The 27,530-nt window shown below is 40.9% G+C and overlaps 1 protein-coding gene across 16 annotated transcripts in view; it reads right to left on the minus strand.

Annotated features, from left to right (window-relative positions):
* The window catches only part of NFIB (nuclear factor I B), a 300,127-nt gene that overhangs the window by 59,508 nt on the left and 213,089 nt on the right, over positions 1-27,530 (minus strand). For 15 of the 16 annotated variants that reach the window (XR_014214785.1, XM_082204901.1, XM_082204908.1 and 12 more), the window contains exons 4-6: positions 11,404-11,472; positions 9,596-9,716; positions 8,428-8,546 (exon numbers count right to left, since the gene is read on the minus strand). Coding sequence is in view for 15 of the 16 variants with exons in the window: in XM_082204901.1 (XP_082061027.1) it covers positions 8,428-8,546; positions 9,596-9,716; positions 11,404-11,472 (309 nt within the window). In the remaining variant the exon portion in view is untranslated. Of the gene's footprint in view, positions 1-1,351; positions 2,015-8,427; positions 8,547-9,595; positions 9,717-11,403; positions 11,473-27,530 lie in introns of those variants that run through there. The other variant, XM_082204902.1, reaches the window with a different exon arrangement.

Here is a 27,530-nt window from a genome sequence, read left to right on the forward strand (position 1 = left end):
GTTCTCCAGAAATTAGAAGGATCAATATGCTGGAGAATATACATATAATACAACTGTACTAGCAAGATCACTCTGCAATGTTAAGAACACCCAATTACAAAATCCTACCTAAAACTAACAACAGGCTATTAGATTTATACACTACAGAAAAATGTTGTGGATTACATCATCTAGGTCATTTCTTCAGATAATTTCATAACCGACAGAGACAGAACTTTAAAAGCAAAAAGCAAAGCCTTGGTGGCTGTGAGGAAATTTAATTGTAAAAGCCAAACATATTGCACTTGATACTGGCTAATATGTTGTTTGTCCATTAAGAACTGGCGTATCACTGAGGTTCATAATGCCTCTAGGGTAAAAAAAAAAAAACCTAAACAAAAAAGCTACTGAGTGCAGTGTATTAGTATTAAGAATCTAAGAAATATTGGTCTACAGCACAAATCAATCAAGTAAGATCAGTATTTTTTTAGTCCTTGTGTTAGCCAGTTTGAAAAACTACTAACAGTAGAATACAGCCCTATGGAGTTATATAGGACTTACTCCCAAGTAAGTGTGTATTGGTTGCTGTTGAATTTTTTTGACTGAGGTTTATATCTGGATAACTAGCTACTGACCTGGCTATCTGATATGAACATATTATTGAATATATTTCAGCAACATGGAACCTCTTACATGGGTTTGTTGAAAGGTTTTTACCCTTTTCTTTACTGGGGGGGGGGTGAGGGGGAAGGCTCCCAGAACGGCTTACAAATATCTGTAATAAGACAATTCCTGCTCTCAGGCTTCCCATTTTAAAAGACGCAACACAAAAGGAAAAGGGATTGGGATGGAAGAGGTTGGAAAGGTAACTCAGGCACCGGTTCTTACATACAGAGCTCTTGTAACAGCTAGCCTCCCAGTATTGGGAGAACTGACCTTCCAATAAAAGCAACGGCCAGAATATCTTACGGCCCTACCTGGTTGGTTGGTTTTTTTAGCAAGAGGTATACGGAAGGCATCCACCTGTCAGGTCATGATTACAAAGACTCTCATGTGCAAACTCTGCAATGGACAAATGATTTGGAATGCTTTGTATACAGTAATTATTATGGATCTCTTCCCTTTCTATCCCTCCTGTTATCCCCTGCTCAATTTTGTTTTATGTTGTAAACAAAATAGAAAAAACACACAATCAAGTTACGGGAAGATTTTTCTTAAAAAAAAGAAAGCAACGCTACTTCCAGCCCTCCCAGCATATACCTGCTCCTTTGCAGGGATTCGTCTTAGGAAAGCAAGAACTGAAGGTAAGAACTTGAAATAAAAACACAATAAAGGCTGGTGTATAATGCATGTATACATTTATTAGTATATATTGAAAGATGTTAAATATTTACAACAGTACAACAAATTGCTAGTGGAATATAGATATATAACTCTCTTAAAAGAAGCTTTTGGTCATGCTTTCGTTAGGACAGAATACACAGTTTACACAATCAAATGGGCATCCTGTAAAGGAACCCTTACCAAATAAATGCATTTTCCAGGTAAAGAATGTTTCTCCAGGGGAGAAGAAATAGGGCCTAGCCTTCAGTGTGTGCCTTAGGAGTTGTATTTTTCTGTCCTGTGTAGGTGAGCAGCTGGCCTAGCTGTCCAGTTATGGTTTTCAGCTCCTGAACAGCACTACGTACCTCCCCTTTTAATTCTCTAAGTTCTGAAATTAAGATTTCCATTTTAGAAAAACCGTGAGACGGGGGTCTAATAAGGAAAGGCCCATCAGGAGATGGCCCCATATTTAAAGGAATTCCAGGGAAAGCAAGTCCAGAAGATGGGGAGATAGCAAAAGATGGCAGAGGTCCAGGAGGAGGATATTCTGCAGAAGATACTTGTTCCTCATCACAAGGAAGTCCGGCAGGGGGAAGGTGAAGAACAGGCGAAGGGGATCCAAGCACTTCTGTTTTAATGGAAAGCTGGGGTTGTACTAGTTTGCTGTTGCTGAACGCAGGAGAACCATAGGAAAGTGAGCATGATGAAGAAACTGTAAAATTAAAATGTATTTAATTGTACACCCTAATGTACAATTTCAAATAAATCTTTATATCTGTATTCAATGCTCTAGGAACACACCATAACATCCTATTACTTTCCACGCCTGAGTAAATATGTTGTCTTAGTCTAACGTTAAGAATGAGTTTAACTGCTGTTGAGCCGTGCAAGAGAAACTGCTGCTGTTTTCCCAGGGACAATTTTTATTATTATATTAGAGAGTATGGGGGCTTCTTCTTAACCCATGCCAGTTCTTTTCATAGAGTCCTTTCATGGCAAATGTTCTTGCATCCCGTGGCATTTTAAATTATCCCCCTTTCCAAGCAAGATTCTCTTCCCATCAAAGGGATTTTTAAATATTTTTTTTAGAAAGAAAGAGGGGAGGGAATGCATTCATTTCCCACAGTAAGCAATATCAACTATCATTTCATTACTTCATAAAACTGGGTAAGGATGGAAAGGAAATGCTGTATTGCATACCAATTTCAACCATGGAATGACTATTCATTTTCATATCGCCTCCTAGCTTTGAATAGTACTTTCAAGAAACGCCATTTTGTGTGTGTGCAGACAGGGACTTGCCTTTCCATTCTCTGTCTGCAACTCCCTGCACTATATCAGTGTCCAACCCAAAAGGTGTCTTTTGGTTTCGGAATGCCTTGGCAGTTCATTGCAACTGGAAATCAGGGTTGTCTGTCTAGGACCAAGCCCACCACCCCTGAGCAAACATGGTACAGGTTTGTCACTCATGGGACAAATTACTTAGCAAAGGTAGCCAGACCCTAGGGGGTTTATAGAACAACTTGTGTCACTTGACAAGAGTTAGGTTAGAAGTTGCAGAATTAGCAAATAGTCATCGGTGGCGCCTGAGCAGAGGAGAGAACATCTCCCTCTTTTCTGGCAAACCATTATGGTGATTCGGGAGTGATGTGCTTGCTTCTGGTTGCCAGGATTTCTAATCTGAAATTCCAGGCACCTTCAGGTACCCCACTACTCCCCAAGCAGCTTCTGGGATCCTGGCCAAAATGTGTGTCATGCTTTGACAGATTGCTTTAAGTGCCCTTTCATCTCCAAGAGATTCAGCTTGGCTCAAGCCAGGCAAGGCACCTCACGGGCAGAAACAGCACTGGATCAGAGTCTATTACTGTGAAATTATTGTGCTTTTGAACTTTTATTTTGTGTCAGTGCTTTGCACATTCCCTTCCAATTAAATGAACTGCAAAGTCCCCTTGCTAATTTTTGAGCACTTCGTGAAGAATGTGTGCGCACTGTGCTCTTGCGCTCCTGACATGTACTTACATTTACTATTTCAAATTAATCTGCAAAGAAGTTAAATGAATAAATAGGGGGGTTATGTTAAAGTAATTAACATATCGGATGCCATCTTTATATGTGTGTGAGAGAGAGTGTAAAAGAAGTAGCGTGGCTCAAGAGATAAAATAACATATTAACCACTGACTTTAACTTAATAATCGTTAATAAACGGTGAAACATAAACTCCATGAAATATATATTTTTAACCCACAAAATTCTCTTTTCTCACACTGTGATAAAATTGTCATCATTTTTTATTTTTATTTTTGAAAAGAAGAATTACTTACCAGTAACTGTGGTTCTGCATATTCATACTTGTGGAGCAAAGATCTCAGTTGCTGCTGAGCTTCAGGAACCTTCTAGAAAAGCTGTGCCTGCCATTAGTGCATGACCGTACTCTTATGGCAACTGGATGTTGGGAACTGAGGTTACAAATAATCTCATCTTCTGCCACTAGCCTCAGAATCTTATGAAAGCAGCAATTTGGCCAATAGTGTTTCTTCTTTTTCCTTTGTGACGTGACCCGAGTCCTCTCGTATGGAGACCCCGGGGATGAACTGTACCAGGTCCCTTGGTACTTACCAACTCAGAACATCAAAACCATAGTTCTCGGTGCTGAAGTTGCCACAAAACCAGACCTCAAATGTGCCAATTCATGGTAAGAAACACATCTGCCCCTGAATTTCAGGAGACCGGAAAAGTATTTCCTCATAACGCAACGTAACAATGTCTTGGGTGAAGAATGGACAACAGGTGAGTGTGATGGAATTCTGAGTGAAGCAAACCCCAGATATAGAACGTCAGAGTTGACTTTGACAGATAAAAGGGGTGTAAAAAAGAGTGGAGCTGAGCAGAGAGTGAAGGGGGTGCAATGAGGGAGAGAATGAGTGTGTTGTGTTCTGGTAGGATTCTCAAACCACATGTCTTGTGTGAATGTATACAATAAAAAATCCTATTGCTCTCTAGAATTGAGTAGGTAATGACAGGTATTTTGACGACCACTACTAGAAGTCTGGGCTTAGTGGATTGAGTGAACTAGTTAACTCCAAGAACCAGGGCCTCGGAGAGGAACCTAGAATGTGTCAAAGGTTTCCTCTGAAAGATTGATCATGCTGCCTATCCCAAACCAACCTTATTCTAAGTTGGAAACACATTTGTATTTGCACATTCAGGATATGCAAAGCCTGGCAGTTTAGTTTACAATGGAAGGCCGTGCTTATCACTGAAGCACATCAACGGAAGTTGTAAGTATTTAAGTGTTTGAGAGGCAAAGTGACATGACAAACATCTCTTAAAACTAAAGAGACAGGATAGGAATCAATTCAGTAACCATTTAGGACGCATAACAAGGAATCGGCTAATAACACTTCAAACACATCCATGCAGCACTATAATTACTATAAACTAATATGAATTATCAGTCAAAGTTTAGACTGCAAAAAAAGTAAAACAGTCCAGTCCCTATAATAAATCTGCATGGGAAAATTATTCCTGATACACCATAGTTCATGATAAAGGAGCTGCAAGAGGGTGGACAATTTTTGAAAATTGCCTCTGCAGACATAGGCACTTGATGTTTACTCATTTTCTTTCCCATTTTAGCCTATGTCTTTTGTGTAATTCATGTGGCAATAGCCGCCAGCGATGTCTTTCCTATCAATGTCTATTACAGGAGCAGGACTAAAGCAATGGAACTAACATCCTAAACAAATTACATAGGTTGCTTTTTTCAATGCCTCGAGTACCACGAGAAAGGGGGGGGGAAGATTTATCCCCTTAAATGACCGGTTTTTACCATGAATCCATTTAGACACAATTTTTTTCCCCTCTTAACTGCAGGTCACCAAAGCTTAAGCACCACAGAACTCTGCACTCCACAACTAGAATTATGCAGAGACCACCATGCAAAGGAACTTAAAAGATTATCTTTCTTGATACAAGCATTCAAGTTTTAAGAATTGGGTGACTTTTCATGAAATCAGTACCAAAAATCAACGACAACAAAATAGAGCATCTGTTCAGATGGTGCTCCCATCACTCATTGCATTTCCCCTTCCTGTTCCCCTCACGGTGTATAGAATGGGAGCACGGGATTGCATCTTATTCTGGGTATGGAAATCACTCTAACTATCAATAACTAGGGTAAATGAGAATCCTCCTTAAATAGTTGTGAAGGTTCCTAGTACAGACGACCACTTCTGCATGTGGTGAGGGTAACTGAGGGGAATTAAAAATAAATAATTGAGGATCACTTTTGATCTCATTCTTTGGGAGATGAATAAAGAGCAATGTCTGAGCACCCCAACAGATGTTGATGATGATGATGATAATAATAATAATAATAATAATAATAATAATAATAATAATACCAACCAATAGGCGAGTCTTTTTTATTTTAAGCCCAATCCTATATCCCCATGTTTGCAAATATATGTACAAAAAGGATACAAATAAAACTTGCATTATTTATAGAAAGTTGGGGGGGGGAGTACATTCCAAATTGATATTTTGAAGTAAGTGGGAAGAATGTAAAAACTGACCCAAATAAAATATTGTTTAAACATGCTGTAAAAAGATCATTTGGGGGAACAGGGAATACTGCCTGAGGTGCAAAGGGGCCGAGAGACATAAATATTTGGGGAATACTAAAATGGAACTTTTATGATTGGTACCACAACTGCTCCAAAGAGTGTAACATTCCCTTTAAGTAAAAACCCTGCACAAAAACCATCTTCTTAATGCTATGTTAAAAAGAAACAAGGCAAAAAACCCATGATCAATATAAATCTGAAACAAAGACTATTGCATACCGTATACAATATGTAATTCATTTTTATGTGTAAGCTAGAAATAGTTATTAATTGCAACTGGGAAACTGGATAACATCATGAGGTGATGAGATGAAAGATAAGGGTCTTCTGAGAATGGATACCTTTCACTAGCTCAGGAGAAGTTATATCCTTTTACCACAAAATACCTAATTCTAGTAACCCATGCACTTTTCTGTATAATATTGCAGGTCTTTCAAAAAGCAAACAAGGGCATGAAATTCTGGCAGAGACAATTGGCCAGAACTAAGGAAGTTTGATTTTTGCTGATCGGATTTGCTTCGCTTGCCTCCGTTATGTGCTAAGCGAGTTTCAGCTCCTCAACCCCACTTCCATGCACTGATGCCAGAGGACATCAGTGATGATGTCAGAGGACATCAGGGAAAGACTTGCCACCAACATAGGCAACGGTTCTCGCTGATGTCGTCTAAGACAAGGCATTGGTGCTCAGCAGTTTGATCTCGCTCAGCCCATGGTGCAGGAAAGCCCTTCTTTGCTGGAAATTACAAGAAAACAGCTGCCACTGATGTCCTCTAAGGCAAGACAATGGGGCTGAGGAGGTGGAACTCAATCAGGCCTTATTACTATTGCCACTTAGCTAGAAATATGGCATATCACTTGTATCAACAGAAAGTCAAATGTAAGGACCTGTTTTATTCAAGTACCCCATTTATATTTCAGATACTTCTTACATAAGGGAAGGTGGGAAAGGAACTGGTTGATAGAACCAATTAAAAATGTTCCTTTACAACAGGGGTGGCTAAGCCTCTGCCTGGATCTGTGCCGCTAAGGCAGGCATGTCCTAAGTCTGTTTCAGGGGCCTAATCCGGCCCGTCAATTGATTTAATCTGACACCCATGGCAGTATATGTCCTGGGATAAAGTCCTAAAAAAAGCCGGCCCTCAGGCATGTTCACTTCATCAAATCTGGCCCTCTTTGGAAAAAAAAGTTTGATCACCCCATCAAAGGGTGCCACCAAGTCGTCCCAATTTGTCTGCTCTTAAAAGATACTCTAAATGACTGGCCATGCCAGGGCTGGCTGACTATCAAGGCGGTGAGTTATTCCTCCTTACAACTGAACTATTAGAAGCCATGTATTTAGCATTGTGGAACTTCCTCCCAACTCAGATTTGACAGGATTCGAAACCTGCGGGACCAGAGATTCTTCGAAGACTGAATTAAATATTTGAATTATTTAAAAAAGCAATTGTAATAAACAGATTACACTAGTAGGACTGCAAGAAGTTCTGCAAGGAGGATTATGTGAAATACCTCAAGGAAGACTATGAAAAGAACTACTAGTTAATGATAATTAAAAGTAAAAGAGAAATTAGGAAGTATTCAAGTTTCTATTTGGTTTTAAGGTGAATTTTATTTGCTGCCTGGTTTATTTTTTTATGCACGCTTTATATGAATGCCTTAAAGAAATAAAAATGATAAATGATAAACAGAAGGTGCACTTTGTTATGTTTGTTATGTGCAAGGACGTGGGCAGCATGATTGCTGGCTAAATGTCTATAACTTTCAGGGTAGCAGTTACTGGGCAGTAGAGGGTAAACTAGTATGTTCATTGGCTTATATGTATTGATAAACAGAAATAATTTAAGAACAAAGCAAAATGAAAATTTCAGGACATTAGGGAGCATAAAATAGGATGCAAATCACCAGGGTTAAGGCTATCAGATCTTTTCTGGACCTGCTTCCGAACCTCTATTAGCAAACCAACATGGGGAAATAAAAGAAGTGAAGCCATTTCTTTTTCTTCATACCACAGGCAGCTTCGACTTTCTTAATGTTTTCACATCAACTTGCTATTAAAGGCACAGAAACAAGGCCAGAAAAAAGGCAGAATGTTTATTCATTTTCTTATAAAATATACGGTGAAAGCTTAATAATTTATTCAATTATTTACCGGCGTGGCTAGATTCCGCTAGCCAGAGAGTCAGATGAATAAATTAATATCTATCCTGACCCTCTAATTTGACAGGTTTAGTTTCCAATGAAAACTGTTGCTTTAGTAAAAGGATTGGTATGCATATTCACAATATCTGGGTGTAAAAATAAAAAAAAGGATGATGGTAAGGTTAATGATGACTAATGGACACTGCTTTGTAAGTTTGAAAAGTCTAGGAACATACTTCAGCCTAGTAGTAGATTTAGATTAGAATCTCCATTTCAAACTGCAAAGCATGAATGTATTTGTGAGGTAAAACAAAATTCCACAAATGAGCCTGAAGAACTGTAAAGATATGGATTTACTCACCTTGATCTCTTTCATGCCATGTCCTGCTCCCAGCAGCTGGTGAATTGGGGGAAGGATAAAAGTCCCCTGTTGGGCTTGGTTCCATATTCTCATCTATGGATATAGTTTTGGGTCTCTTACTGTGAATATATAAGAAGAAGCATTAATTTTTTGATCCGGCATGTGTCAAGCCCCAAACTATTCCTGGGTTAAACCAAACTCTGAATTCATGTTTCCAGATCCAAAAACCTATTGCTCACATGCTACATTGAGGCTGAGAATATGTGCATGTAGATGATAGATAGATAGATAGATAGATAGATAGATAGATAGATGGATGATAGAATCTCACTAGATTTACAAGGAGCATCTCCACCTCCGTTGTTCAGCCTGGATACTGAGGTCCAACTCCAAGGGCCTTCTGGCAGTTCCCTCACTGCGAAAGGTGAGGTTACAGGGAACCAAGAAGAGGGCCTTTTCGGTGGTGGCGCCTGCCCTGTGGAATGCCTTCCCATCAGATGTCAAAGAAATAAACAACTATCTGATTTTAAACGACATCTGAAGGCAGCCCCGTATAGGGAAGTTTTTAATGACTGATGTTTTATCATGCTTTTATTCTCTTGGGAGCTGCCCAGAGTGGCTGGGGAAACCCAGTCAGGTGGGTGGGGTATGAATAAATTATTATTATTATTATTATTAATTATTATTATTATTATTATTATTCACACTTCTTACATCACCAGTATTTGCTGTTGCTGCTGCTGCTATTGTTTGACAAAATGATCGCTTTGAAAGCTTCCACTCTATTTTGTTGACTTTTTTGATAATGTAAAATGTATCACCACACCTACTTGATTTTTCCATTTTAATAGAAAGCATTGGAAATATTTAACTGTTACTTGTCTACACATAATTAAGAAGTACAATATTGCACCTCATCGTCATTTTATTTACATGCCGCCTTTCCGCCATTAAAACCTATGCTGAAGGAGGCTTACGACATAAAAAGAGTTGCATAATTACAAAAGGTAACTGTAAATAAATCACATCAATAAGTACACTGCTGAATTGAACAATTTCCACATAAAGCATAAGATATAAAAATAAAAATAAAAAAACAGCAGCAGCAGCAGCAACAACAACAACATCCTAACAATAGCTAGATCTTTTTTAAAAATGATATGCTCACCTGGTTGGTGGAGAGGATAGTGACCTCTGTAAGTTTACACCCGAGTTCATGTCATGGTAGTATGGTTGACTTGGAAGTTCTCCAATTGGGAAGTTGACTCCAGCTCCCTGGGTTATAGGCGCTAAAGAACACAGCATTAAGATAGTCACACCAGTCTTTAAACAGCAATTTAATACTAACAAAAGCACACCCTTAAACAAAGTTCTCTCTATATTTTTGTCTATGAGAAGCAAGAGGAAATTAATTTTCCTAGTTGCATAATTTGAGGAAAAATTAACCCATAACCAGGAAAAGCTAGACAGTTATGTGATTAACTAGTTCCATGAGTTCTCGTGGTCCATCAACATTTCATGAAAAAAAGTGAAAATTACTGTCACAAGTACAATACTTCTGTTACATAATTTAAAATGTATTTATTCTGGACGCAACAACACAAAAATGGGATTATTTTAAATGCAGCATAAACACACGCTTGTTTCAGTTGGTGAAACAGAATATCTATTGGAAAATAAACTCTTATTTTACATACATTAATATGCTCCATGCATTATTTTCACTTTCATTAATACAAGCATGCATTACATTACTTATTTACAACAAATGTGTGTATTTATTATCTCTTGGTGCTCTTCAATCAAATTCTTGGGGTAGTTTACATACAATTTACTTGCTAATTGGAAGGGCCCAGAACGTTAAACTAATTGTTTCATGTCACAGTATAATAATCCCAAATACACATGAAAATGGAAGTTTTCACTGTTGCTGCATATTTTTGAATGACTTTAATGCAATTTAGAATACTAAAGGCTGCAATTGTGTGCCCATTTACCTGAAAGTAAGTGCTAGGGAATACAGTGGAATTGACTCCTGAATAAACATGCACAAGTGCTGTACATTAACACATTTTTCTATTCAACCAACAACTGCACTTTACCATGCAAGTATATTCAAAAACCATGATGAATAATCTTAGCTCAGGCTATTCTCTAACTATAGGATGCTCACTGGATGTATTATTCTCATGACAAATAAAGAAATGTATTTATTAACTATTCAGAACTAAAATTAAACTTCCTATTTATAACATTTCTTCCTTGCTGGCATAAAAAAGCTTATTCCTTGTTTAACTGATTTCCATGCTTATCAAAAAAACTTCCTCGCAATCTTCAGTATAAACTAAACTTGGTATGCAAACCTTTGTAGAAAATAAAAATGTCTGAACAGATCAACCTGATACTTCATTAAAACAAAGCTAATAGTATAGAACTGAAACTATTAATTTAACTGCAATCTCACTCTGCTCTTTCAACCAAAGGCTTGCAGCCCAATCCTATGCAGGTTTATTCAGAAATTAATTTGATGGCACTTATTCCTAAGGAAGTGTCCATATGTTTGCAGCCATAATCATATATATTTGGTGGACCTTGTTGAATAGGATTAATTTATTAAATATACTCTGTAAACATGTAACTTATCTACAGGGCAAGTCAGAATGTTAGCAGCTTGCACAAAGTCATTTAGTGAAGTTCATAGGGTTCACTAATCAGATATATAATCAGATCCTACTGTATAAACACTAAACAATGCATATTACCCCACAAAAACTGCCTGTATTTTTAAAAGCAAAAGGTTTGTCAGAATATGCCAATTCAACAATGGGAGGCCAAGGGGGAAGAAGATTTCACTATAACACGTGTCTAGGGTTCCACGGACTTCAAATGTTAATGTTTCCTGTGGTTTGGAGTTCAGATTCTTAGCCAGAAACATTGTAACACAAAAAACTATAGGTTAAAAGAAGATAAACTTACTTCTTGACACCCGCACCAGTTCCGATACATTGAAGACTCCAGATTTTACAAAACTATCCTCAAGATACACTGGAAGGGAAAACATGAAAAGACAATTAGTTACACTGGGATGAAAAATACATTCATAAATTCAAATCCACACTCAAATGCTACAAAACTCAATTGCCAGAATGTGCCAATTACTACGAGACTTTCTACGTTGGTAGATTATTGCAAATAAATAGCATATAATTGCTTTCTTGATCAGTTTTCTATTTGTTTTGGAAAACTGTCCCCCCCCAATGGAACTGGGCAACACCAAATTTGCACACAAGCAAATGTTTCAAGTATGTTTCACAGTGGCTAAAATGGCAAACCTTTTACTCAAATAGATTTTTAAAAATTGTTATTATTTTGTTATTATGTCACGTATTTTTGTGTCTTGATGCTGTAAACTGCCCTGTGTTTCTCAGATGACGGGTGGTATATAAATAACAACAACAACAATAAACATCAGGAAGAACTTTCTGATGGTAAGAGCTGTTCAACTGTCGAATGGTCTGTTGTGGGCTCTCCTTCCTTCGAGGTTTTTAAGCAGAGGTCGGATGGCCATCTGCTATGCATGCTTTAGCTGAGATTCCTGCATTGCAGGGGGCCGGACGAGATGCCCCTTAAAATGTGTGTGCATGTTTTACCCAGCTGAGTGGCAACGGAGAGGCACCACCTGTTGTGTGTCGAGACCCCATAGCCACCCCCTCGTTGATGCATAAGACACAAGGACACGGATATTAGGTTAATGGTTATTGGGCAAATTGAGGCCACAACTTTATTGGTTACAGATTATCAGTATTGGCTTAGACATTGGAATTGACCTGACGATATCTGACTCCTGCCCATCACGCAGGGAGTCCTATAAGGGTCCACCACCAGTAGGGGGAGCCCCATCAATGCAAACCAACTCAAGCTCCCCCTGGATTCCCGACGGGGTTGTGACATGGCCCTAGCCCTGCCCCAGACTTCAGACATGATCAACACCCCCAGATTCCTTTAACGCAGCCTTTCTCAACCTGTGGATCCCCAGATGTTGTTGAACTACAACTCCCCTCACCCCTAGCTAGCAAGGCCAGAGCTCAGGGATGATGGGAGTTGTAGTCCAACAACATCTGGGGACCCACAGGTTGAGAACTGCTGCTTTAACTGAATACCCTTAAGCTTGGAGGGGCAGGCGATGGCCACACCTCACCTCCCCCATCATAAGATCAACCAATGCCTAACTGCCAAACCTTACAAAGTTGTGACGATTGCTATGAGGTAGGCAAAAACCAAATGGCCCATGCCAATTTGCCAAGTGGAAAAATTCCTACCAGACCCCTCAACGGCAACCAACTGAGGTCCATAGCAAGGCCAATATCAAAACCTGAAAATAGGGAGGGCAGGCGGGAGATCGAGGAAGCGAGCCAGAAGGAAGCTCTCTGACTCGCGCCACCATTTAAATGGGGCCTGGCCACGCCCCCCCAGTCAGTGGATTGGCTGGTTGGAACAATGACGTGGGTGGGGATCTCTGGGAGACGCATGACTCTGCCCCCGACCCTGGACGGGAGTGGATGGCCATGTGGTCCACCGCAACTCCTCCCCACAGGGAAGTGGAGCGAATATCTATATCCCCTTATTGGCAGCAGAGCACCCAGCCAGGTGAGATTTAGAAGCCCACCAAAAAGCACCGCAACACAGCAAGGAATGGTCATGCAGGAGGAGATACAAGGTCCTTTAATCTCCAGACCCTCCTCCTGACGCACAAAACAGAGGTGCAAATATGTTCAAATGTATTGCAAATAAAATTGACGAGGCATGTGGCCATTGCAGGATAGGGAAAGCGATTTGAGGGGAGGAGTGTTTAAAGAGCAGACAAGCACTGCTATTTTTCTTCTCCATTTTCCTTCTTATCTCCTGTACCTGCTGATTCCCCCCCCCCATGGCCATTTTTTTTTTTAATACAGCGATTTTGCAGTGAAGAGGTTTTGCACGGAACAGCTGTTTAAAACATTTAAGAAACTGCGCCACGGAGTTGCCTTTAGCAACAAGCAGTGAAAATAAATACACTGCATGCTTTCCTTTGGGCTGAGGAAACAAAATGGCTAGATTGTGCTCAAGAAGGGCAGAAGTAAGGTGACAGACAGCACTCAAGGAAACGTCACCACAAACGTAAAGCCCTGCCCAAACAATGCACCTTAGTGTATTCACAGTTGCGTAACGTGCAATTTGACATTAGATTCTCTTCCTTTATAGGGTTATCTGTGGGTTGGAAAAATCCCAGTCAGCTGGCAGGAAAAGGGGAAGCTGCCCCTTGAATGAGGACATCATATGTACACCATCAGAGAAAGAGAGAGAGAGAGAGTGCTTTTAATCCACTTTAAACTCCCACGTGGAACCCTAAACTAGAAAAAATAGCTGAGCTTAGAGAACAGGAGTATTAAACGTTGTTTAGCATCCATTTTCCATGCTTCAGCAGCCCCCACCAGAAAACAAAATTGCATCTGTGGATAAGGGCAAGAATTTGCTGGAAGATACTTGCCCACATGTTTAATTTCCACAACATGCAATCTGGAGTAAGGTTACCAGATTTTTTTCAATGAATCTGGGGACACTTTTCAACTTCAATAGATTTTCTATGGGGACTTATTTGTAAATCCAGGAACTGTCCCCGGGAAACGGGACGTCTGGAGAACCAAGTTAGAAGAAGAGGGGATACTCTGCGCACCATTAAATAAATAGCAATTAACTTCATCTTAGCAATGAAAAGGAAATTGAAAACCTTTCTTCTCTTTGAGCAGCGTAAAAAAAAAAAGTTTCTCCCTTTTACATAGCTTTTGTATATTCCTTGACCTGGAAAAAGGAAGCAGCCTAAGCACCCCCTTTTCATTAGACAGACAAAGCGATACTGAGAGCAAAACCAGCTCTGAAAATGCAGCAGACCAACAGTTTCTATTTAAAATATTAAATGAGTGTTTAAAAGCTTAAATGAGAGTAACCACATAGCTGGCGCCGTGCTACATTACGCATCATCCCCAAGCACTCTGCTCTGCAAGTTGCATTCCAAAGGTGCCTTTGAGTACAGGAAGGTAAACACAATATGTTCTAGCACCAAGAGGATTTGGTGAGGATATCTAGTTAGCAAATCCACTGTGGCTGGGTACTTGACTTCCAGCTGTGTGATAGAAAATCATTCTATATTTGCAATCTGCTGTGATGGAAAATCACTCTATTTTTGCAATCTGCTGCGATTTGGTTGTAGAAGAGGCAAAAGGTAAGCAGCAGAAAGTTCTTACCAAACTTTGGGGTGGGGGGAGCTATTGTTGTTATGTATGCATGCACAATGGCTAGATGTTAACCTCTGTTGAAAAGAACATTTCATTTTTCTATCATATCATCACAGTTTGTTGAAGGGAAAAGAAAGAATTTCCCTCCCACATTGCATGGTGCTTTAACTTCAAAAATGCTGTGCTATGCCTGCCTACTCAGAAATAAGTCCTACTGAGTTCAACAGGATCTATCACGGGACTGCAACCTAAGTAATTCCTGCATTAACTCATAATATACATTTAAATAGAACTTCTTGGCATATATTTCTCATCTACTCCCCGTCTGGTTGCCAGATTTCACAGCACTTAAACCTAATATAAGGATCTAGCAGCATCACTGACTAAAGACTCATTTTGCCCAAGAGATAATGTCATGTGGAATAGTATAATTCACTAATTATTATCGCTGCTAACTTTTAAATCTGGTGGAGGAAAAGACTCTTCCTGCAAAAATCTGAACAATGCCATTTGTTATCATCAAAGGAGATGCCTCCGTATTTAAAGACCAAAGAGCTGGAGAGGTTAATTGCTTTCTTCTTTTTTAAGGAGATGTGAAAACCCCTACTTTAATACTACAATTATGAGGCTGGTGTCATTGTGAATACTGGGCAAAGACCCAAGTACTGTGTGCACCCATCTCTTAAAAGACAAGTTTGGAGCAAGTTGTCATAACACAGCCTGTAAAAAAAAGAAGTACCTGAAGGCTATATGGACTTTCAAAATGCAAGCTAGTGCTTAAAAATGGATTTTCCTCCATTCAAACACACCAAATTACTAGCTGTAAATCTTGAAGGTTTATGATATAAAATATTTCATCCTACCAAGAACTACCTCTTTCAGACCATTTAAATCACAACGGCAACTTGTGTTAAAGGGCTTAAAGTAAAGTAAAGGGACCCCTGACCATTAGGTCCAGTCATGACTGACTCTGGGGTTGCGGCGCTCATCTAGCTTTATTGGCCGAGGGAGCTGGCGTACAGCTTCCGGGTCATGTGGCCAGCATGACTAAGCCGCTTCTGGCCAACCAGAGCAGCGCACGGAAACGCCGTTTATCTTCCCGTCGGAGCGGTACCTATTTATCTACTTGCACTTTGACATGCTTTCAAACTGCTAGGTTGGCAGGAGCAGGGGCCGAGCAACAGGAGCTTACCCCGTTGCGGGGATTCGAACCACCGAACTTCTGATCAGCAAGTCCTAGGCTCTGTGGCTTAACCCACAGCGCCACCCGCGTCCCTGTTAAAGGGCTTACTTCTACAGATACTTAAAATACCTGGTCTGGTATTTACAAATCTTCATTCAGTGCATTAAGGATCTTTCAGTTTAATTATAAATTTATGAATAAAGCTATACTAGGGTTTTTTTATTTCAAAGACTAGAATTGCCTTCTGGGCTCAATGAACACTATTTACAGCTCATCAGACTATGTCTTGATACTGGACTTATCATGTAATCAAATTGTGCTCAGATACCACCTAATACAAGTTCAAGACCTGGGTATCCAACTAGTAAAAAGAAAAAAAAGAAAAAAAATCTGGCCAATTGACCAGTCAAATGTAATCAAGGAAAGTTCAATCATTTTCACTTGATCAGAAGAGAATGATGCTTTAATTATCACAGGTTTGACACATGCTGATTATGAAGGGATTTGCACATCTTGATTGGGCTTTGTAGCCACCACAAAAAAGGCTATGTTTATCAGGTCCCTTTTTCTCCCTCAACTAGCAGGGACTCGTTCCCAACATTGTGTTATGCCTCCAAAACTAAGCACAAGGTAATAATCCCCTGCTCCCTTTCCAACTGCAAGCTTTGGAGCTAGAGAGACTGCTGGAAAATTGATGGAAGATCAAAGGTGCCCTGAGGAACTTCTGGAGCAATTTCTCATCTGGGAACATATGTCATGCTGTATTTCTGAGGTGTTCAGAGCCCGGCAGAAATACAATTGTCCAAGGCTGGGACTTGTAATCCTCTCAACAACAAGGTGAGACAGCACAGCAGGCACTGAGAATGGACTTGGGAACTACAGAACAGAACTTTTTAAAATGGCAAATAATTGGTATAGTAGGGTGCAAGGTTTCTACAAATGTGAATTATTCAGTCACTACTGAATGGCTCTTCTCTTTGGCTTTTATTATAGAACAATAGGGTCAGCCAACAGTTTTACTTACACACACACAATAAAAAATGAACTCAACTTAGAGATAAAGCCAAGAAACAGCTATTATTAAAAACAAAAATTATAAAGGCGGATGTGCAATGGGCAAATAGCGAATATCCCTAACATCAACTATCAGCATCCTTTGAGCAATCCTTTCTATCAAGTTCAAACAAGGACATGCAGCAAGTACTCTTAGAAAGTACTTTCCATTAGGAGCTCTGTGCATCATGAGATTTATCAGCATCATAGCAGATGTAACTTAAACATGATGTACATAACGTACTCCCTGTGAGATTGTATCACTTCAGAATCCAGGTGGGAATCACATCTCTGAAGCTTCATATCTCTGGAATAGCACCAAAAGCTTGCGGCAAAAGGAATATTCAAACGTCATATAGAGGTGTTTTTCTTTTAGCCTTGTGTTAGCTTGCCAAATGTACAGGTTTTGAATGCGGGTGGGAATCGGAGAGGACTTAAAATTGTGTTTCTGCTTATCTGAATTAATTCTGAGGAAGTTTTTTTTTGAGGTGGCCTTAATAGCCAAGGTGAAGTATCGTTAGTCATTATACCACCTATGCATTGTAAATGTATTTCACAAAGAATAAATGGTATTGGGGGAAGGAGGTGACAGTTGGTTGGTTATTCTATTTGTTGACTCTCTGAGAACATGGGAGTGTAGAAACTTCAAGCAAACACTGGCTGGAAGAGTTGCCAACCTGACAAGTAAGGATTTACCTTCAAGTCTTGTGTAAGGTGTCTATTTTATCACAAATACCTAACAAGCACACCAATGCTTATTTTTGTTTGCTCTATTTATTTTTGAAAAGAGAGAACTTCCAGCAACCTTGCATCTCAAAGGCAGGGACAGTGAAACCTCTTCCATTTGCCAATTGGTAAGGCCAACTGTGTTGCAGACAACATCTGCTGGCTACTTCAGATTTTATTATTACTGTTTTTTTGTGAAAAATAAATCCAGAAATGTAAACATGGAAGAATAAACACATTTCACTTTAGTTTTAGTAACTTCCTGCATGTCTCTTGCACATGGCACACTGCAAATCCAAACAAACAAATCATTATATTTTAAGCGAGGGGAAGAACACTGTGATCTCTGCCAACATCCCTTCCCATTCAGAAAGAACACTACCCTGCTTTATATTCTGAAGAAATCTCAAAGTGGTTTACAACACATTAAATCATCAGTGTGGTGTAGTGTTTAGACTAGGACTTGGGAGATCAGGGTTCAAATCCCCACTCAGTCCTGAAGCTCACTGGGTGACCCTGGGCCAGTCACAACCTCTTAACCTACCTCACAGAGCCGTTGTAGGGATTGACTGAGGGGGGGGTGAACCATGTACTCCTTGGAGGAAAAGGTGGGGCACAAATAAGCCCTTCTGCTTACCTGTTTCGGAAAGCTGGAGGGAGCCAGCCAGATGGAGATGTCTTTAACCAGCCTGGCATCCAGAGATCTCCACCTGGCTGCAATTGGACCTGTGCCAGTCTAAAAATGTGCCTGGCACCTGGGGAATTCCTAACACTGATAAACAGATCTGGGAGGGTCAAGAAGGAAGTTAGTACAAGAATCTGGGGCATATTTAATGGTTTGGGATACTTGAGGTGGTGGCAATGTTAACTAGGAAAGCTTTTTGGGTGTCTATGTGTTTTGATGAGAACTTGTTGAAGCTGCTAGGCAAGGAATTGGGCAAAAACCTCTGCTTGGCCACTGGGCCTGTAATACTGTATGTGGATGCTGCAGCTGTACCACTGCAAAGTTGTGATGTTGCACAACTCGAGTGCTCCTTATACCCCCTTGCTATAGCCTCGCCGACTTGCACAGGCAATGAAATGATGTCATGTGATTCCAGCTGTGCTACAATAAGTTGGTGAAACTGGGTTCCCCAACTAATACATGTGTTATGTATAATCAATTCGCATGTAGGATCTTGTAGAATGTAGCACCTGCCTATCAACGGTAACTGAATAACAACAAATTCCTCATATGTTGCAATCATTCCAGGAAGGAACAGCTCAGTTTATAATTGAATATGGAACTGTGCCATCAGAGTTCTTGCCCTGCAGCAACACACACACACACACACACACACACACACACACACACACAGAACCTTCTCTCAAATGGAGATTTACCAACTGCAGCCAATATGTTTAAAAACAGGTCAATAGAAACTGGGAGCTTCTTGGTCCAAAAGCCATGCAACTTCCAGTCAACGGGTTTCTCTGCCTACTGAAAGTGTTGGTCCATCTGTTAGTCAGGTGTCATGGGCAACAGCACCAATGTCCATTTAATTAATTTATGAAAGCTTTAGGGATATCAATGGTTTGTGTGTGATGGCTGATATGGATTTCCAGCTTCTTCATGGTGCTAAAAAGATTATGAGATCGGCGACTGACATGTGTGACATTTCATTTTCATGAAACATTGGTTTGTCTTCCCAGTACTGGCTGAACCTTAAGAGTGAGCTAAGTAGCCCATTAAAATTTGTGGGACTGTTAAGATTTCAAGCTTCTCCCTACAACGAGAAAATCTGCTTTTAGACACTAAACATGGGCACAAAGAAAAACCTGAAACCACAGAAAATGGTATGCTGAGTGCTGCAAGAAAAAAAGTATTGTGTAGGATGGGGAATAGCTTATGCAGGAACAGATTCTCAGCCTAGTACTACAGGATTTGTGTAGGTTTTGTGCTACTGAAGTTAGTAAATTTTTGAAGTTCATTAACAAACTAACTAGTGCAGGATCTGTAAACTTGTGTTCAATTTCCCCACATGAGAGACATGAGTTTAACACATAATTCTGCAGAACTGGAAGATTGGTTACTTCTTAGAAATGCAAAAAAGAACAACCATTGAATAAGCAAGTAGTGATGTAGAAAAAAACACATTTGAACATGCCACTGGAATTTTACAGATCGATCTGCCCAAGTAAACAGAGGAATTAACCACAGTTCATTTGTAATCTTGTAATTGTAACTTTTTTAAAAAAACTCCATATAATAACTAAATAACTGAATAACTTAAACAGCAAGAATCACGAAAGGAAATTGTAAAAGTTTATTGTGTGGGGGGAGGGGACAACAAGGGTTGCTTGTAAAATAACAAAATGCCAGTGCCTTTTGCCAGCAACTGACACCATAATCCAACGGCACTATAAGTATGAGACACTTCTCTTAATTCAAGACTAACAGACTTGGAAGGAGCACCACTGCTCCAAGAATCCATACCAGAGGGAGCATGCAAGGGCAACACTGCAAGAAAATCTATACAAATAGATTCTGGTCCATTTGTTATTTACAAAAACATTGTGCCCAAGTGTTTTCAGTATTATATCATTCAACACGCTGAAGCTGCTTAAGCAGAAGAGAGGCAAGGGACTCTTAGGTCATAACTTTTCTACCCTTCTTGCCATACAGGTTAGTTCCCTGTCCACAAGAGGGTAAGTTATAGTGCAGTAAAATAATATAGCCACCCATGCTCAAAACACATGCAACTCAATGAAAAACTACTAATTATATTTTCAGAAGAGCTATAAAGATAAAGACCACCTATTACGACTAAAAGATTAATTCTGGAGCCATGTTAATGCTCGTCCCGCCCTAAACAGCTCACAGAAAACCATTACATAACGTGTATAGCCAGGCCCAAGGGTACGTAGCTCTTCCAAGGCTGCTGACCACATCTAACAGAGTATTCTGATAGATCCCTGGGATCCCCAGCCAGAAGAGGCATTCCACTTCCAAGGCAAACACAAGCTATTTCAAGGAAGTGAAAGTTTTTTCTTCCCCTCTGCTTAGTTGCAGCAAATGATTTGACATGCTGGACACCATGGGGTGAATTTATTGGGGTCCATCTTGTAGCCACAATTAAGAGTTTGAGAGTGGGCCAGACCCTCCAAGCATCCACAAGGGCCAACATCGATGTCAAAATCCAGCATTGCCTGAGCTCTGCGAGTGCAGCTTTCTCCTGTTTGAAGTGCAGAGTGTTTGAGGACCAGGACATTCACGAGGAAAGCAAAATGCTTGTTTAAAAAGCTATTGTACTACCAACCCTTACTGTATGCTTGTGAAATACGGACTACCTATAAACACCATCTCCAACTCCTCAAACGATTCTATCAATTGTATCTCCCCAAAAAATTACATATCACTTGGGGAAGACAGGCGAACTAATGTCAGTGTACTGGAAGAAGCAAAGATCACCAGTGTTGAAGCAATGATTCTTCAACATAAACTTTGTTAGACTGGTCATGTGGTTCGGATACCTCATTATCGTCTTCCAAAGCAACTACTCTATTCCAAACTTAATGGAAAGCACAATGCCGGTGGACAACAAAAGAGGTTTAAACATGCTCTCAGGGCAAATCATAAAAAATGCAGTATAAGCACTGATAATTAGGAAACAGTGGCCTGAGAGAGCTCTAATTGGAGAATAAAGGTAAAGGAACCCTTGGCCATTAAGTCCAGTCACGGACAACTCTGAGGTTGTGGCGCTGATCTCACTTTACTGACCGACGGAGCCAGCATTTGTCTGCAGACAGCTTCCGCGTCATGTGGCTGCATGACTAAGCTGCTTCTGGCGAACCACAGCAGCGCACGGAAACGCCATTTATCTTCCTGCTGGAGCGGTACCTATTTATCTACTTGCACTTTGACGTGCTTTCGAACTGCTAGGTTGGCAGGAGCTGGGACCAAGCAATGGGAGCTCACCCCGTCGCAGGGATTTGAACCACCGACCTTCTGATCAGCAAGCCCAAGGCTCAGTGGTTTAGACCACAGCACCACCCGTCTCCACCAAAATCATCATGAAGAAGCACGAATTCAGAACGAAAGGAAGAAACGAGTTAAGAGGAAGACATGTTTGGCAAATCCACACCGTGATCAACTCCTGCCTGGAAACCTATGCCCCACTGTGGAAGGACGTACGGATCCAGAATTGGCTTCCATGGTCACTTATGGATTCACTGTTAAAACTGTGTTCATGGAAGACAATCTTACTCGGCTAAGAGTGATCCCCGAAGAAGAAGCACACTATGTAACACTAAGGATTATCAGGTTTCCCTGTTTAACCAGAATTAACTAGCACTTGAAGCTGGTTAGCAAGCTTCCCTTTTTTAAGAAACACTTCCAAAATGTGTTTGAAATCTAATTCAGCTTCAGCTTTCTGTAAGTCTTAAAGAAAAACAGGGGAATAGCTTTCTACTACATTTCCAGAACCTGGTGTTATATTCTCACTTTGTTACATGACCTACACTACTCTAGAACACTAACATCATCCAATATGTTAATTCAGTCAGAGAATAGCTTTAAATGGAATAGATAGAAGCAAGGCGGTTACATAGGACCAGTCTGGATAGATGGCCTTGGTGAAGAGTTGACATTTTCTCCCCCCAAACAATTTTTGATCTGGGCTTCCACTAAAATGAGGCTGCATTTTAAGTTGTATTTTAATCAATTGTTTTTATACCTGGTGTTAGCCGCTCTGAGCCCGGTTGTGGATGGGGAGGGCAGGGTAGAAATATAATTAATTATTATTATTATTATTATTATTATTATTATTATTATTATTATTATTATTTTCCCAGCATGGAAACGTGGTTGCTCAGAACCTTGAAATTACAAGAAAGAAAGAAAGAAAGAAAGAAAGAAAGAAAGAAAGAAAGAAAGAAAGAAAGAAAGAAAGAGGGAGGCGGGGGGGAGCAGGAGTGCTTCTAAAGAGAAGGATTTTGCAGCAAGTATTGTTCCTAAGCAGCACTGATTGTTCCTAACCCCACCCCACCCCCGCCCATGCTATATGGCACCTCTTTCCTTGATGGGAAATTGGCCTTCAGCTTATCCTTGGTGCTGATTTCCAGGATAAAGAAAAGTAGTTTAGAGTTCTTTTGTTCTTTTTTCTTTATTGACTGCAAGCCAAGAAAGGTTATTCTCATGGTGTCTTTGAAAAGGTACAGAACCTCAGTATTTATTTATTTATTTTAAAGACGACGATAACAACCACATGTTCAGCATTTACGTAGCATCTCAAAATCGCCACTTTCAGACATTACTGAGCATCAGTCACCAAGGTCCAGACTTAAAACATTGCAGTGGTTTTCAACCAGGGTGCCTTGAATGATGGTCAGGGGTTGCCGCGGGCAACACTGGCCTCCATCCCTCTTTCCTCTGATGCCCTCTCATGTCTCTGCCTCCCAAAGGCTTGCTGAGCTGTTCGTTGCAGCAGCCCTGGCTACAAGCTCCCCAGGGGAATGGTGCCTCTGGGGCTGGCCAGGGGGTGCTTGCCTAAGCCCCTGTGGGGCAGTGAGAGGAGGCACCTCTCTTTGGGGCAGGGGCTGGGGGGAGGCTAGAGACCAGGGGCAGAAGCTGTGGCTACCCAGAGCACTCTTAAGGAGAGGGGAGAAGTTAGGAGGCTGAGGGAACACAAGGGAAGGTGTTTGAGAAGCTGCCAGCTCTGCAAGCGAGGGGGGGACATAACTGGGCTCCTGAGCCTCACAAGGGTGCCACAGAAAGAATGTAGTTGATATGGGGGGGGGCATGGATTCCAAAGGTTGGAAACCTCTGTATTAGATGTTTTGCATTTAGGGCTTGGCGATATATGGATATGCCATCCAAAACCGGTTTGAAATCCATATTGTGATATAGGTTTAATAATTTTTGACCTGGCAATATCTATTTTATTTATTTATTTATATACCAAACTATACCCAGAGGTCTCAGAGCAGTTTACAGAAAATATGACAATACGTATATAAAATCAAAATAAGAGCAATAACTCAATAGCAACCTCCCCAAAGGAGTCACATTTTAAAAGGGTATAGGATGCCAATCCGGTCAACCAAAGGCCTGGTTAAAAAGAAATGTTTTTGCCTGGTGCCTAAAGGTGTATAATGAAAGTGCCAGGTGAACTTCCCTGGGGAGAGCATTCCACAGATGGGGAGCCAATGCAAAGAAGGCCCCGTTCTCGTGTTGCCACCCTCCGGACCTCTCAAGGAGGAGGCACACGAAGGAGAAGGGCCTCAGAAGATTTGATATTGTGATTTGTGCGTGCTCTATGCAAAAATCACGATGCAGGAAAAACCATGGAGCTCCATCCTTATTTTAGACATTGTGATATTTCAGTATATTGCAATGTTTAGCTGGTGATATCTCACAATGTTGAAAGCCAGATATCGCCCAGCCCTAATCGCCTAATACTGAAGAAGTATTAGTGCTAAAGACAAGGACCACCTAGGTAACAGTTCCTATTGTGTGCAACTTCAACAAATGATTAAAAAGGAGGGAGGTGGACTTGCAAATAAACTTTTGAGGAATAAACGTCATTCAATTCAATAACAACAGATGAAAAGCAGTGGGGAGTACTCTACCATAAAAGTATTACAATCACACCCACTGTCTGCTGTACTTTCTCAGTGCTATATTGGTATTACCAATACAACACTGGGTAATTTCGGGAATACATTACAAGAGAATTTTAGCAGCTGTACCTAATGTTCTTTTGTTTGGCAAAGTCAGCTGCCCTCCCCTCCTTAGTTAAGAAGGCAAATTACCAGACATCCTAAAGAATGCAGAAGTCTAGCCAAACATAGAGAAACCAACTTTCAGTGCCAGCAGCCTTGCCAACAACTACACAGTTTCCAGGCTCTCTCCCCCCCCTCCCCCTTGGCAAAGCCCTTGAGAAGGTGATGGCATCCAAAACTCAAGCAAAATTATTCTGCCAACATACTGGCTCCTTCATAATCAGGATGCAGATCAAAGCATGGCACAGAAGTGGTCCTGCTGGGAGACAAGGTTGCTTGCCTACCATCAGAGATGGAGGGAGGTGGGGAAAATCCAAAAATTTCATCTAATAATCTCTGTGGCCTGTCAGACCAGTGGCCACATGGTGTTTAACATTCATGCATTCCTTCTTTGTATTTCCCTGTCTTAAGCAATAAATAATAAGGAAAGCCATGCCCCCACAAGGAAATTATGGTCTGGTATGTGCACAGTGTTGAGCCATGTTTTGTTTAGCTTAACCATGCTTTGTTCTACCTTGTGGGACCCAGCCCAATAGCTTAGCCATGCTTTGTTTATTTCCAGCTAACCATGATCATAAGCCACGGTTTGGTTTTGGCTTATGTAACTAGACTTGTTCTACAGATGGCTTGCCATTATGTGCAAACTCAGGGTGGTTTGTTAACTATCAGTTGTTTGCCTGCTCCACCTCACATGCTCACCAAACTACAGACTCATGTTTTAAGTGTGGTACAAAAAAACTAAACTGATCTCAATATGAAGTGGCTCTTGCTGGTGCTTTTCCTGAAGAACTGAATTCTAGCCCTGCCTGGCAACAGGCTGCTATCCCAATCCCATTCCTCCCTTATAACTTTCCCCTCATGAGACAGCCAGCCATTGCTGAAATTTGTTTAGAGAAATTTAAAGTGACTACAGTTGAGCACTCTCTCATTTTTAAATGCCAGTAGGAATAGAAAAGCAGAATATTCACAGCATATCCTGATTGTTCCGTGGTGGTGGACAAGGAAGAAGATGCTTGGAATGACCACGTGAAGCAGCCCAAGATCAAACAAGGACCGTGATGGGATGTAAATGCCAATGAAGAAAGACCCTCAGACACCTCTGCCCTCAACACCTATCAAAGGCCGTTGCTACCCATCCAGGCAATAGCTGTTCCTCTTTTCTCACCAGGAGGACAACCAAGTCATGGTGGCAGCACTAGAACAATGTCAGCATCTTCTGCTGGACCAAGATGATCATACTATCAGAGAGGCTCCTCTTAAGGTCAAATACCTGCCCTACAACTAGCTGGCTCTTGAACCATTAGGATAGGAGCAGACCAGTGGGGGAGAGACCATCAGTACAGCTGATATTACTCTCCAGTAGGGCCTTTGAAGAGCTTACAAGCTCCACCCTGCAGAAGCTTTGAATGAATTGGCATCCCTATTCTGGAGTGTATCCAATCTGGAGAACTCTCTCAAGGCAAGGTGTTTTCTCTCCTCCTAAGCACAACTCAAGATTTGTGCTTTCTCTTCCGGAACTTTGCAAATGCTCCTTACAAAAATTCTAACGGCTAATTTCTCACTCATTTTTTAAATGGCAAACCTGAACAGCCTGACAAAGTGGGAAAACAGGTTCCACCCTCAGCAGCAGCTGAGAACAATTTTTATCATTTTATGTCATTTTATGTAACTCATTACATTGTTATTCCACACCATTCCTTTCAATGCAAAGGAAACACAATGTGGGCAATGCCCAGCTGAAGGTCTCCTCAAGACCTGGGCCCTGACTGGCCCATTTGAACCTGGCTTACTGGCAGGGAGGTAATGCCCTGGTGGTCATGATGGCCGAGGGGAATTCCCCATCGGCTGGTGACCACATGGGTCTGGCTAGCGGTGGAGAGCGAGGGCCCGCAACAGATACCCCCCGGGGAAGTGGTGAGCATCCATTATGCACCATTTGCAGATGAAAACAACAGCAGTGAATACCAAAAATATGTGCTAGATTGGTTTTCGTCCCAGACCATCTTTAGAAATGCATCAGCATACAAGTGAACAGATACAGCTTGTACATCTTTAAACTATAGTTCCTTCACCTCTTTGAGAGATTGTTGTTGCTTATTCTGATTAGTGAGTTCACAGCAACCAGACAGCTTTGGAAAACTGAGGCAACATGAAAAGAGTTGCTTTTTCTTAAATAGTGTATAAAAAGCACAATATCATGAACATGACCAGAAAAATTGCCAACCCACTTCTCCCTCCATCATCTTTCCCAATCGCATCACCTAAACAGAAGCCCCTATTTCTTACTCACTATCTACCAACATCCAAAAACCATCAGTGTGACTCCAGCACCAAACAGCTAACACCACCATTTCTCCATACCAGGGGTCAGCAAACTTTTTCAGCGGGGGGGGGGGCAGTCCACTGTCCCTCAGACCTTGTGGGGGGCAGGACTATATTTTTTTGGGGGGAATGAACAAATTCCTATGCCCCACAAATAATGCAGAGATGCATTTTAAATAAAAGCACAAATTCTACTCATGTAAAAATATGCTGACTCCCAGACCATCTGCAGGCCGGATTTAGAAGGTGATTGGGCCAGATCTGGCCCCCGGGCCTTAGTTTGCCTACCCATGCTCTATACCCAATCACTAAAATACTTAAAATAAAAAAATTCCTTCCAGTAGCACCTTAAAGACCAACTAAGTTAGTTCTTGGTATGAGCTTTCGTGTGCATGCACACGAAAGCTCATACCAAGAACTAACTTAGTTGGTCTTTAAGGTGCTACTGGAAGGAATTTTTTTATTTTGACTATGGCAGACCAACACGGCTACCTATCTACTACTAAAATACTTGTGTCTAAGCTCCCACCGCCATCTTTCTCACACACCCAATCTCTGAAAGCTCATCACACATTTCTTAATTATACCATCTTCCACCAACACCATTGGCACCAAACTCTCACTCCTGCCTTATCCCATTTAAAAATCTAACTGCAACGGTTACTGCTTTAAGCCCTTAAGATGGCCTTCAGAACAGCCCCAAAGTCTATCCAAGAGAGATTTTAAGCTCTCTGCCTTGCTTGCCATGCAAGGACCTCTCAGCATGCCAGCTCTGGAAGGCTAGG

This window comes from Podarcis vaucheri (assembly GCF_965113315.1).
Source record: "Podarcis vaucheri genome assembly, chromosome: 17".
Classification (NCBI taxonomy): domain Eukaryota; kingdom Metazoa; phylum Chordata; class Lepidosauria; order Squamata; family Lacertidae; genus Podarcis; species Podarcis vaucheri.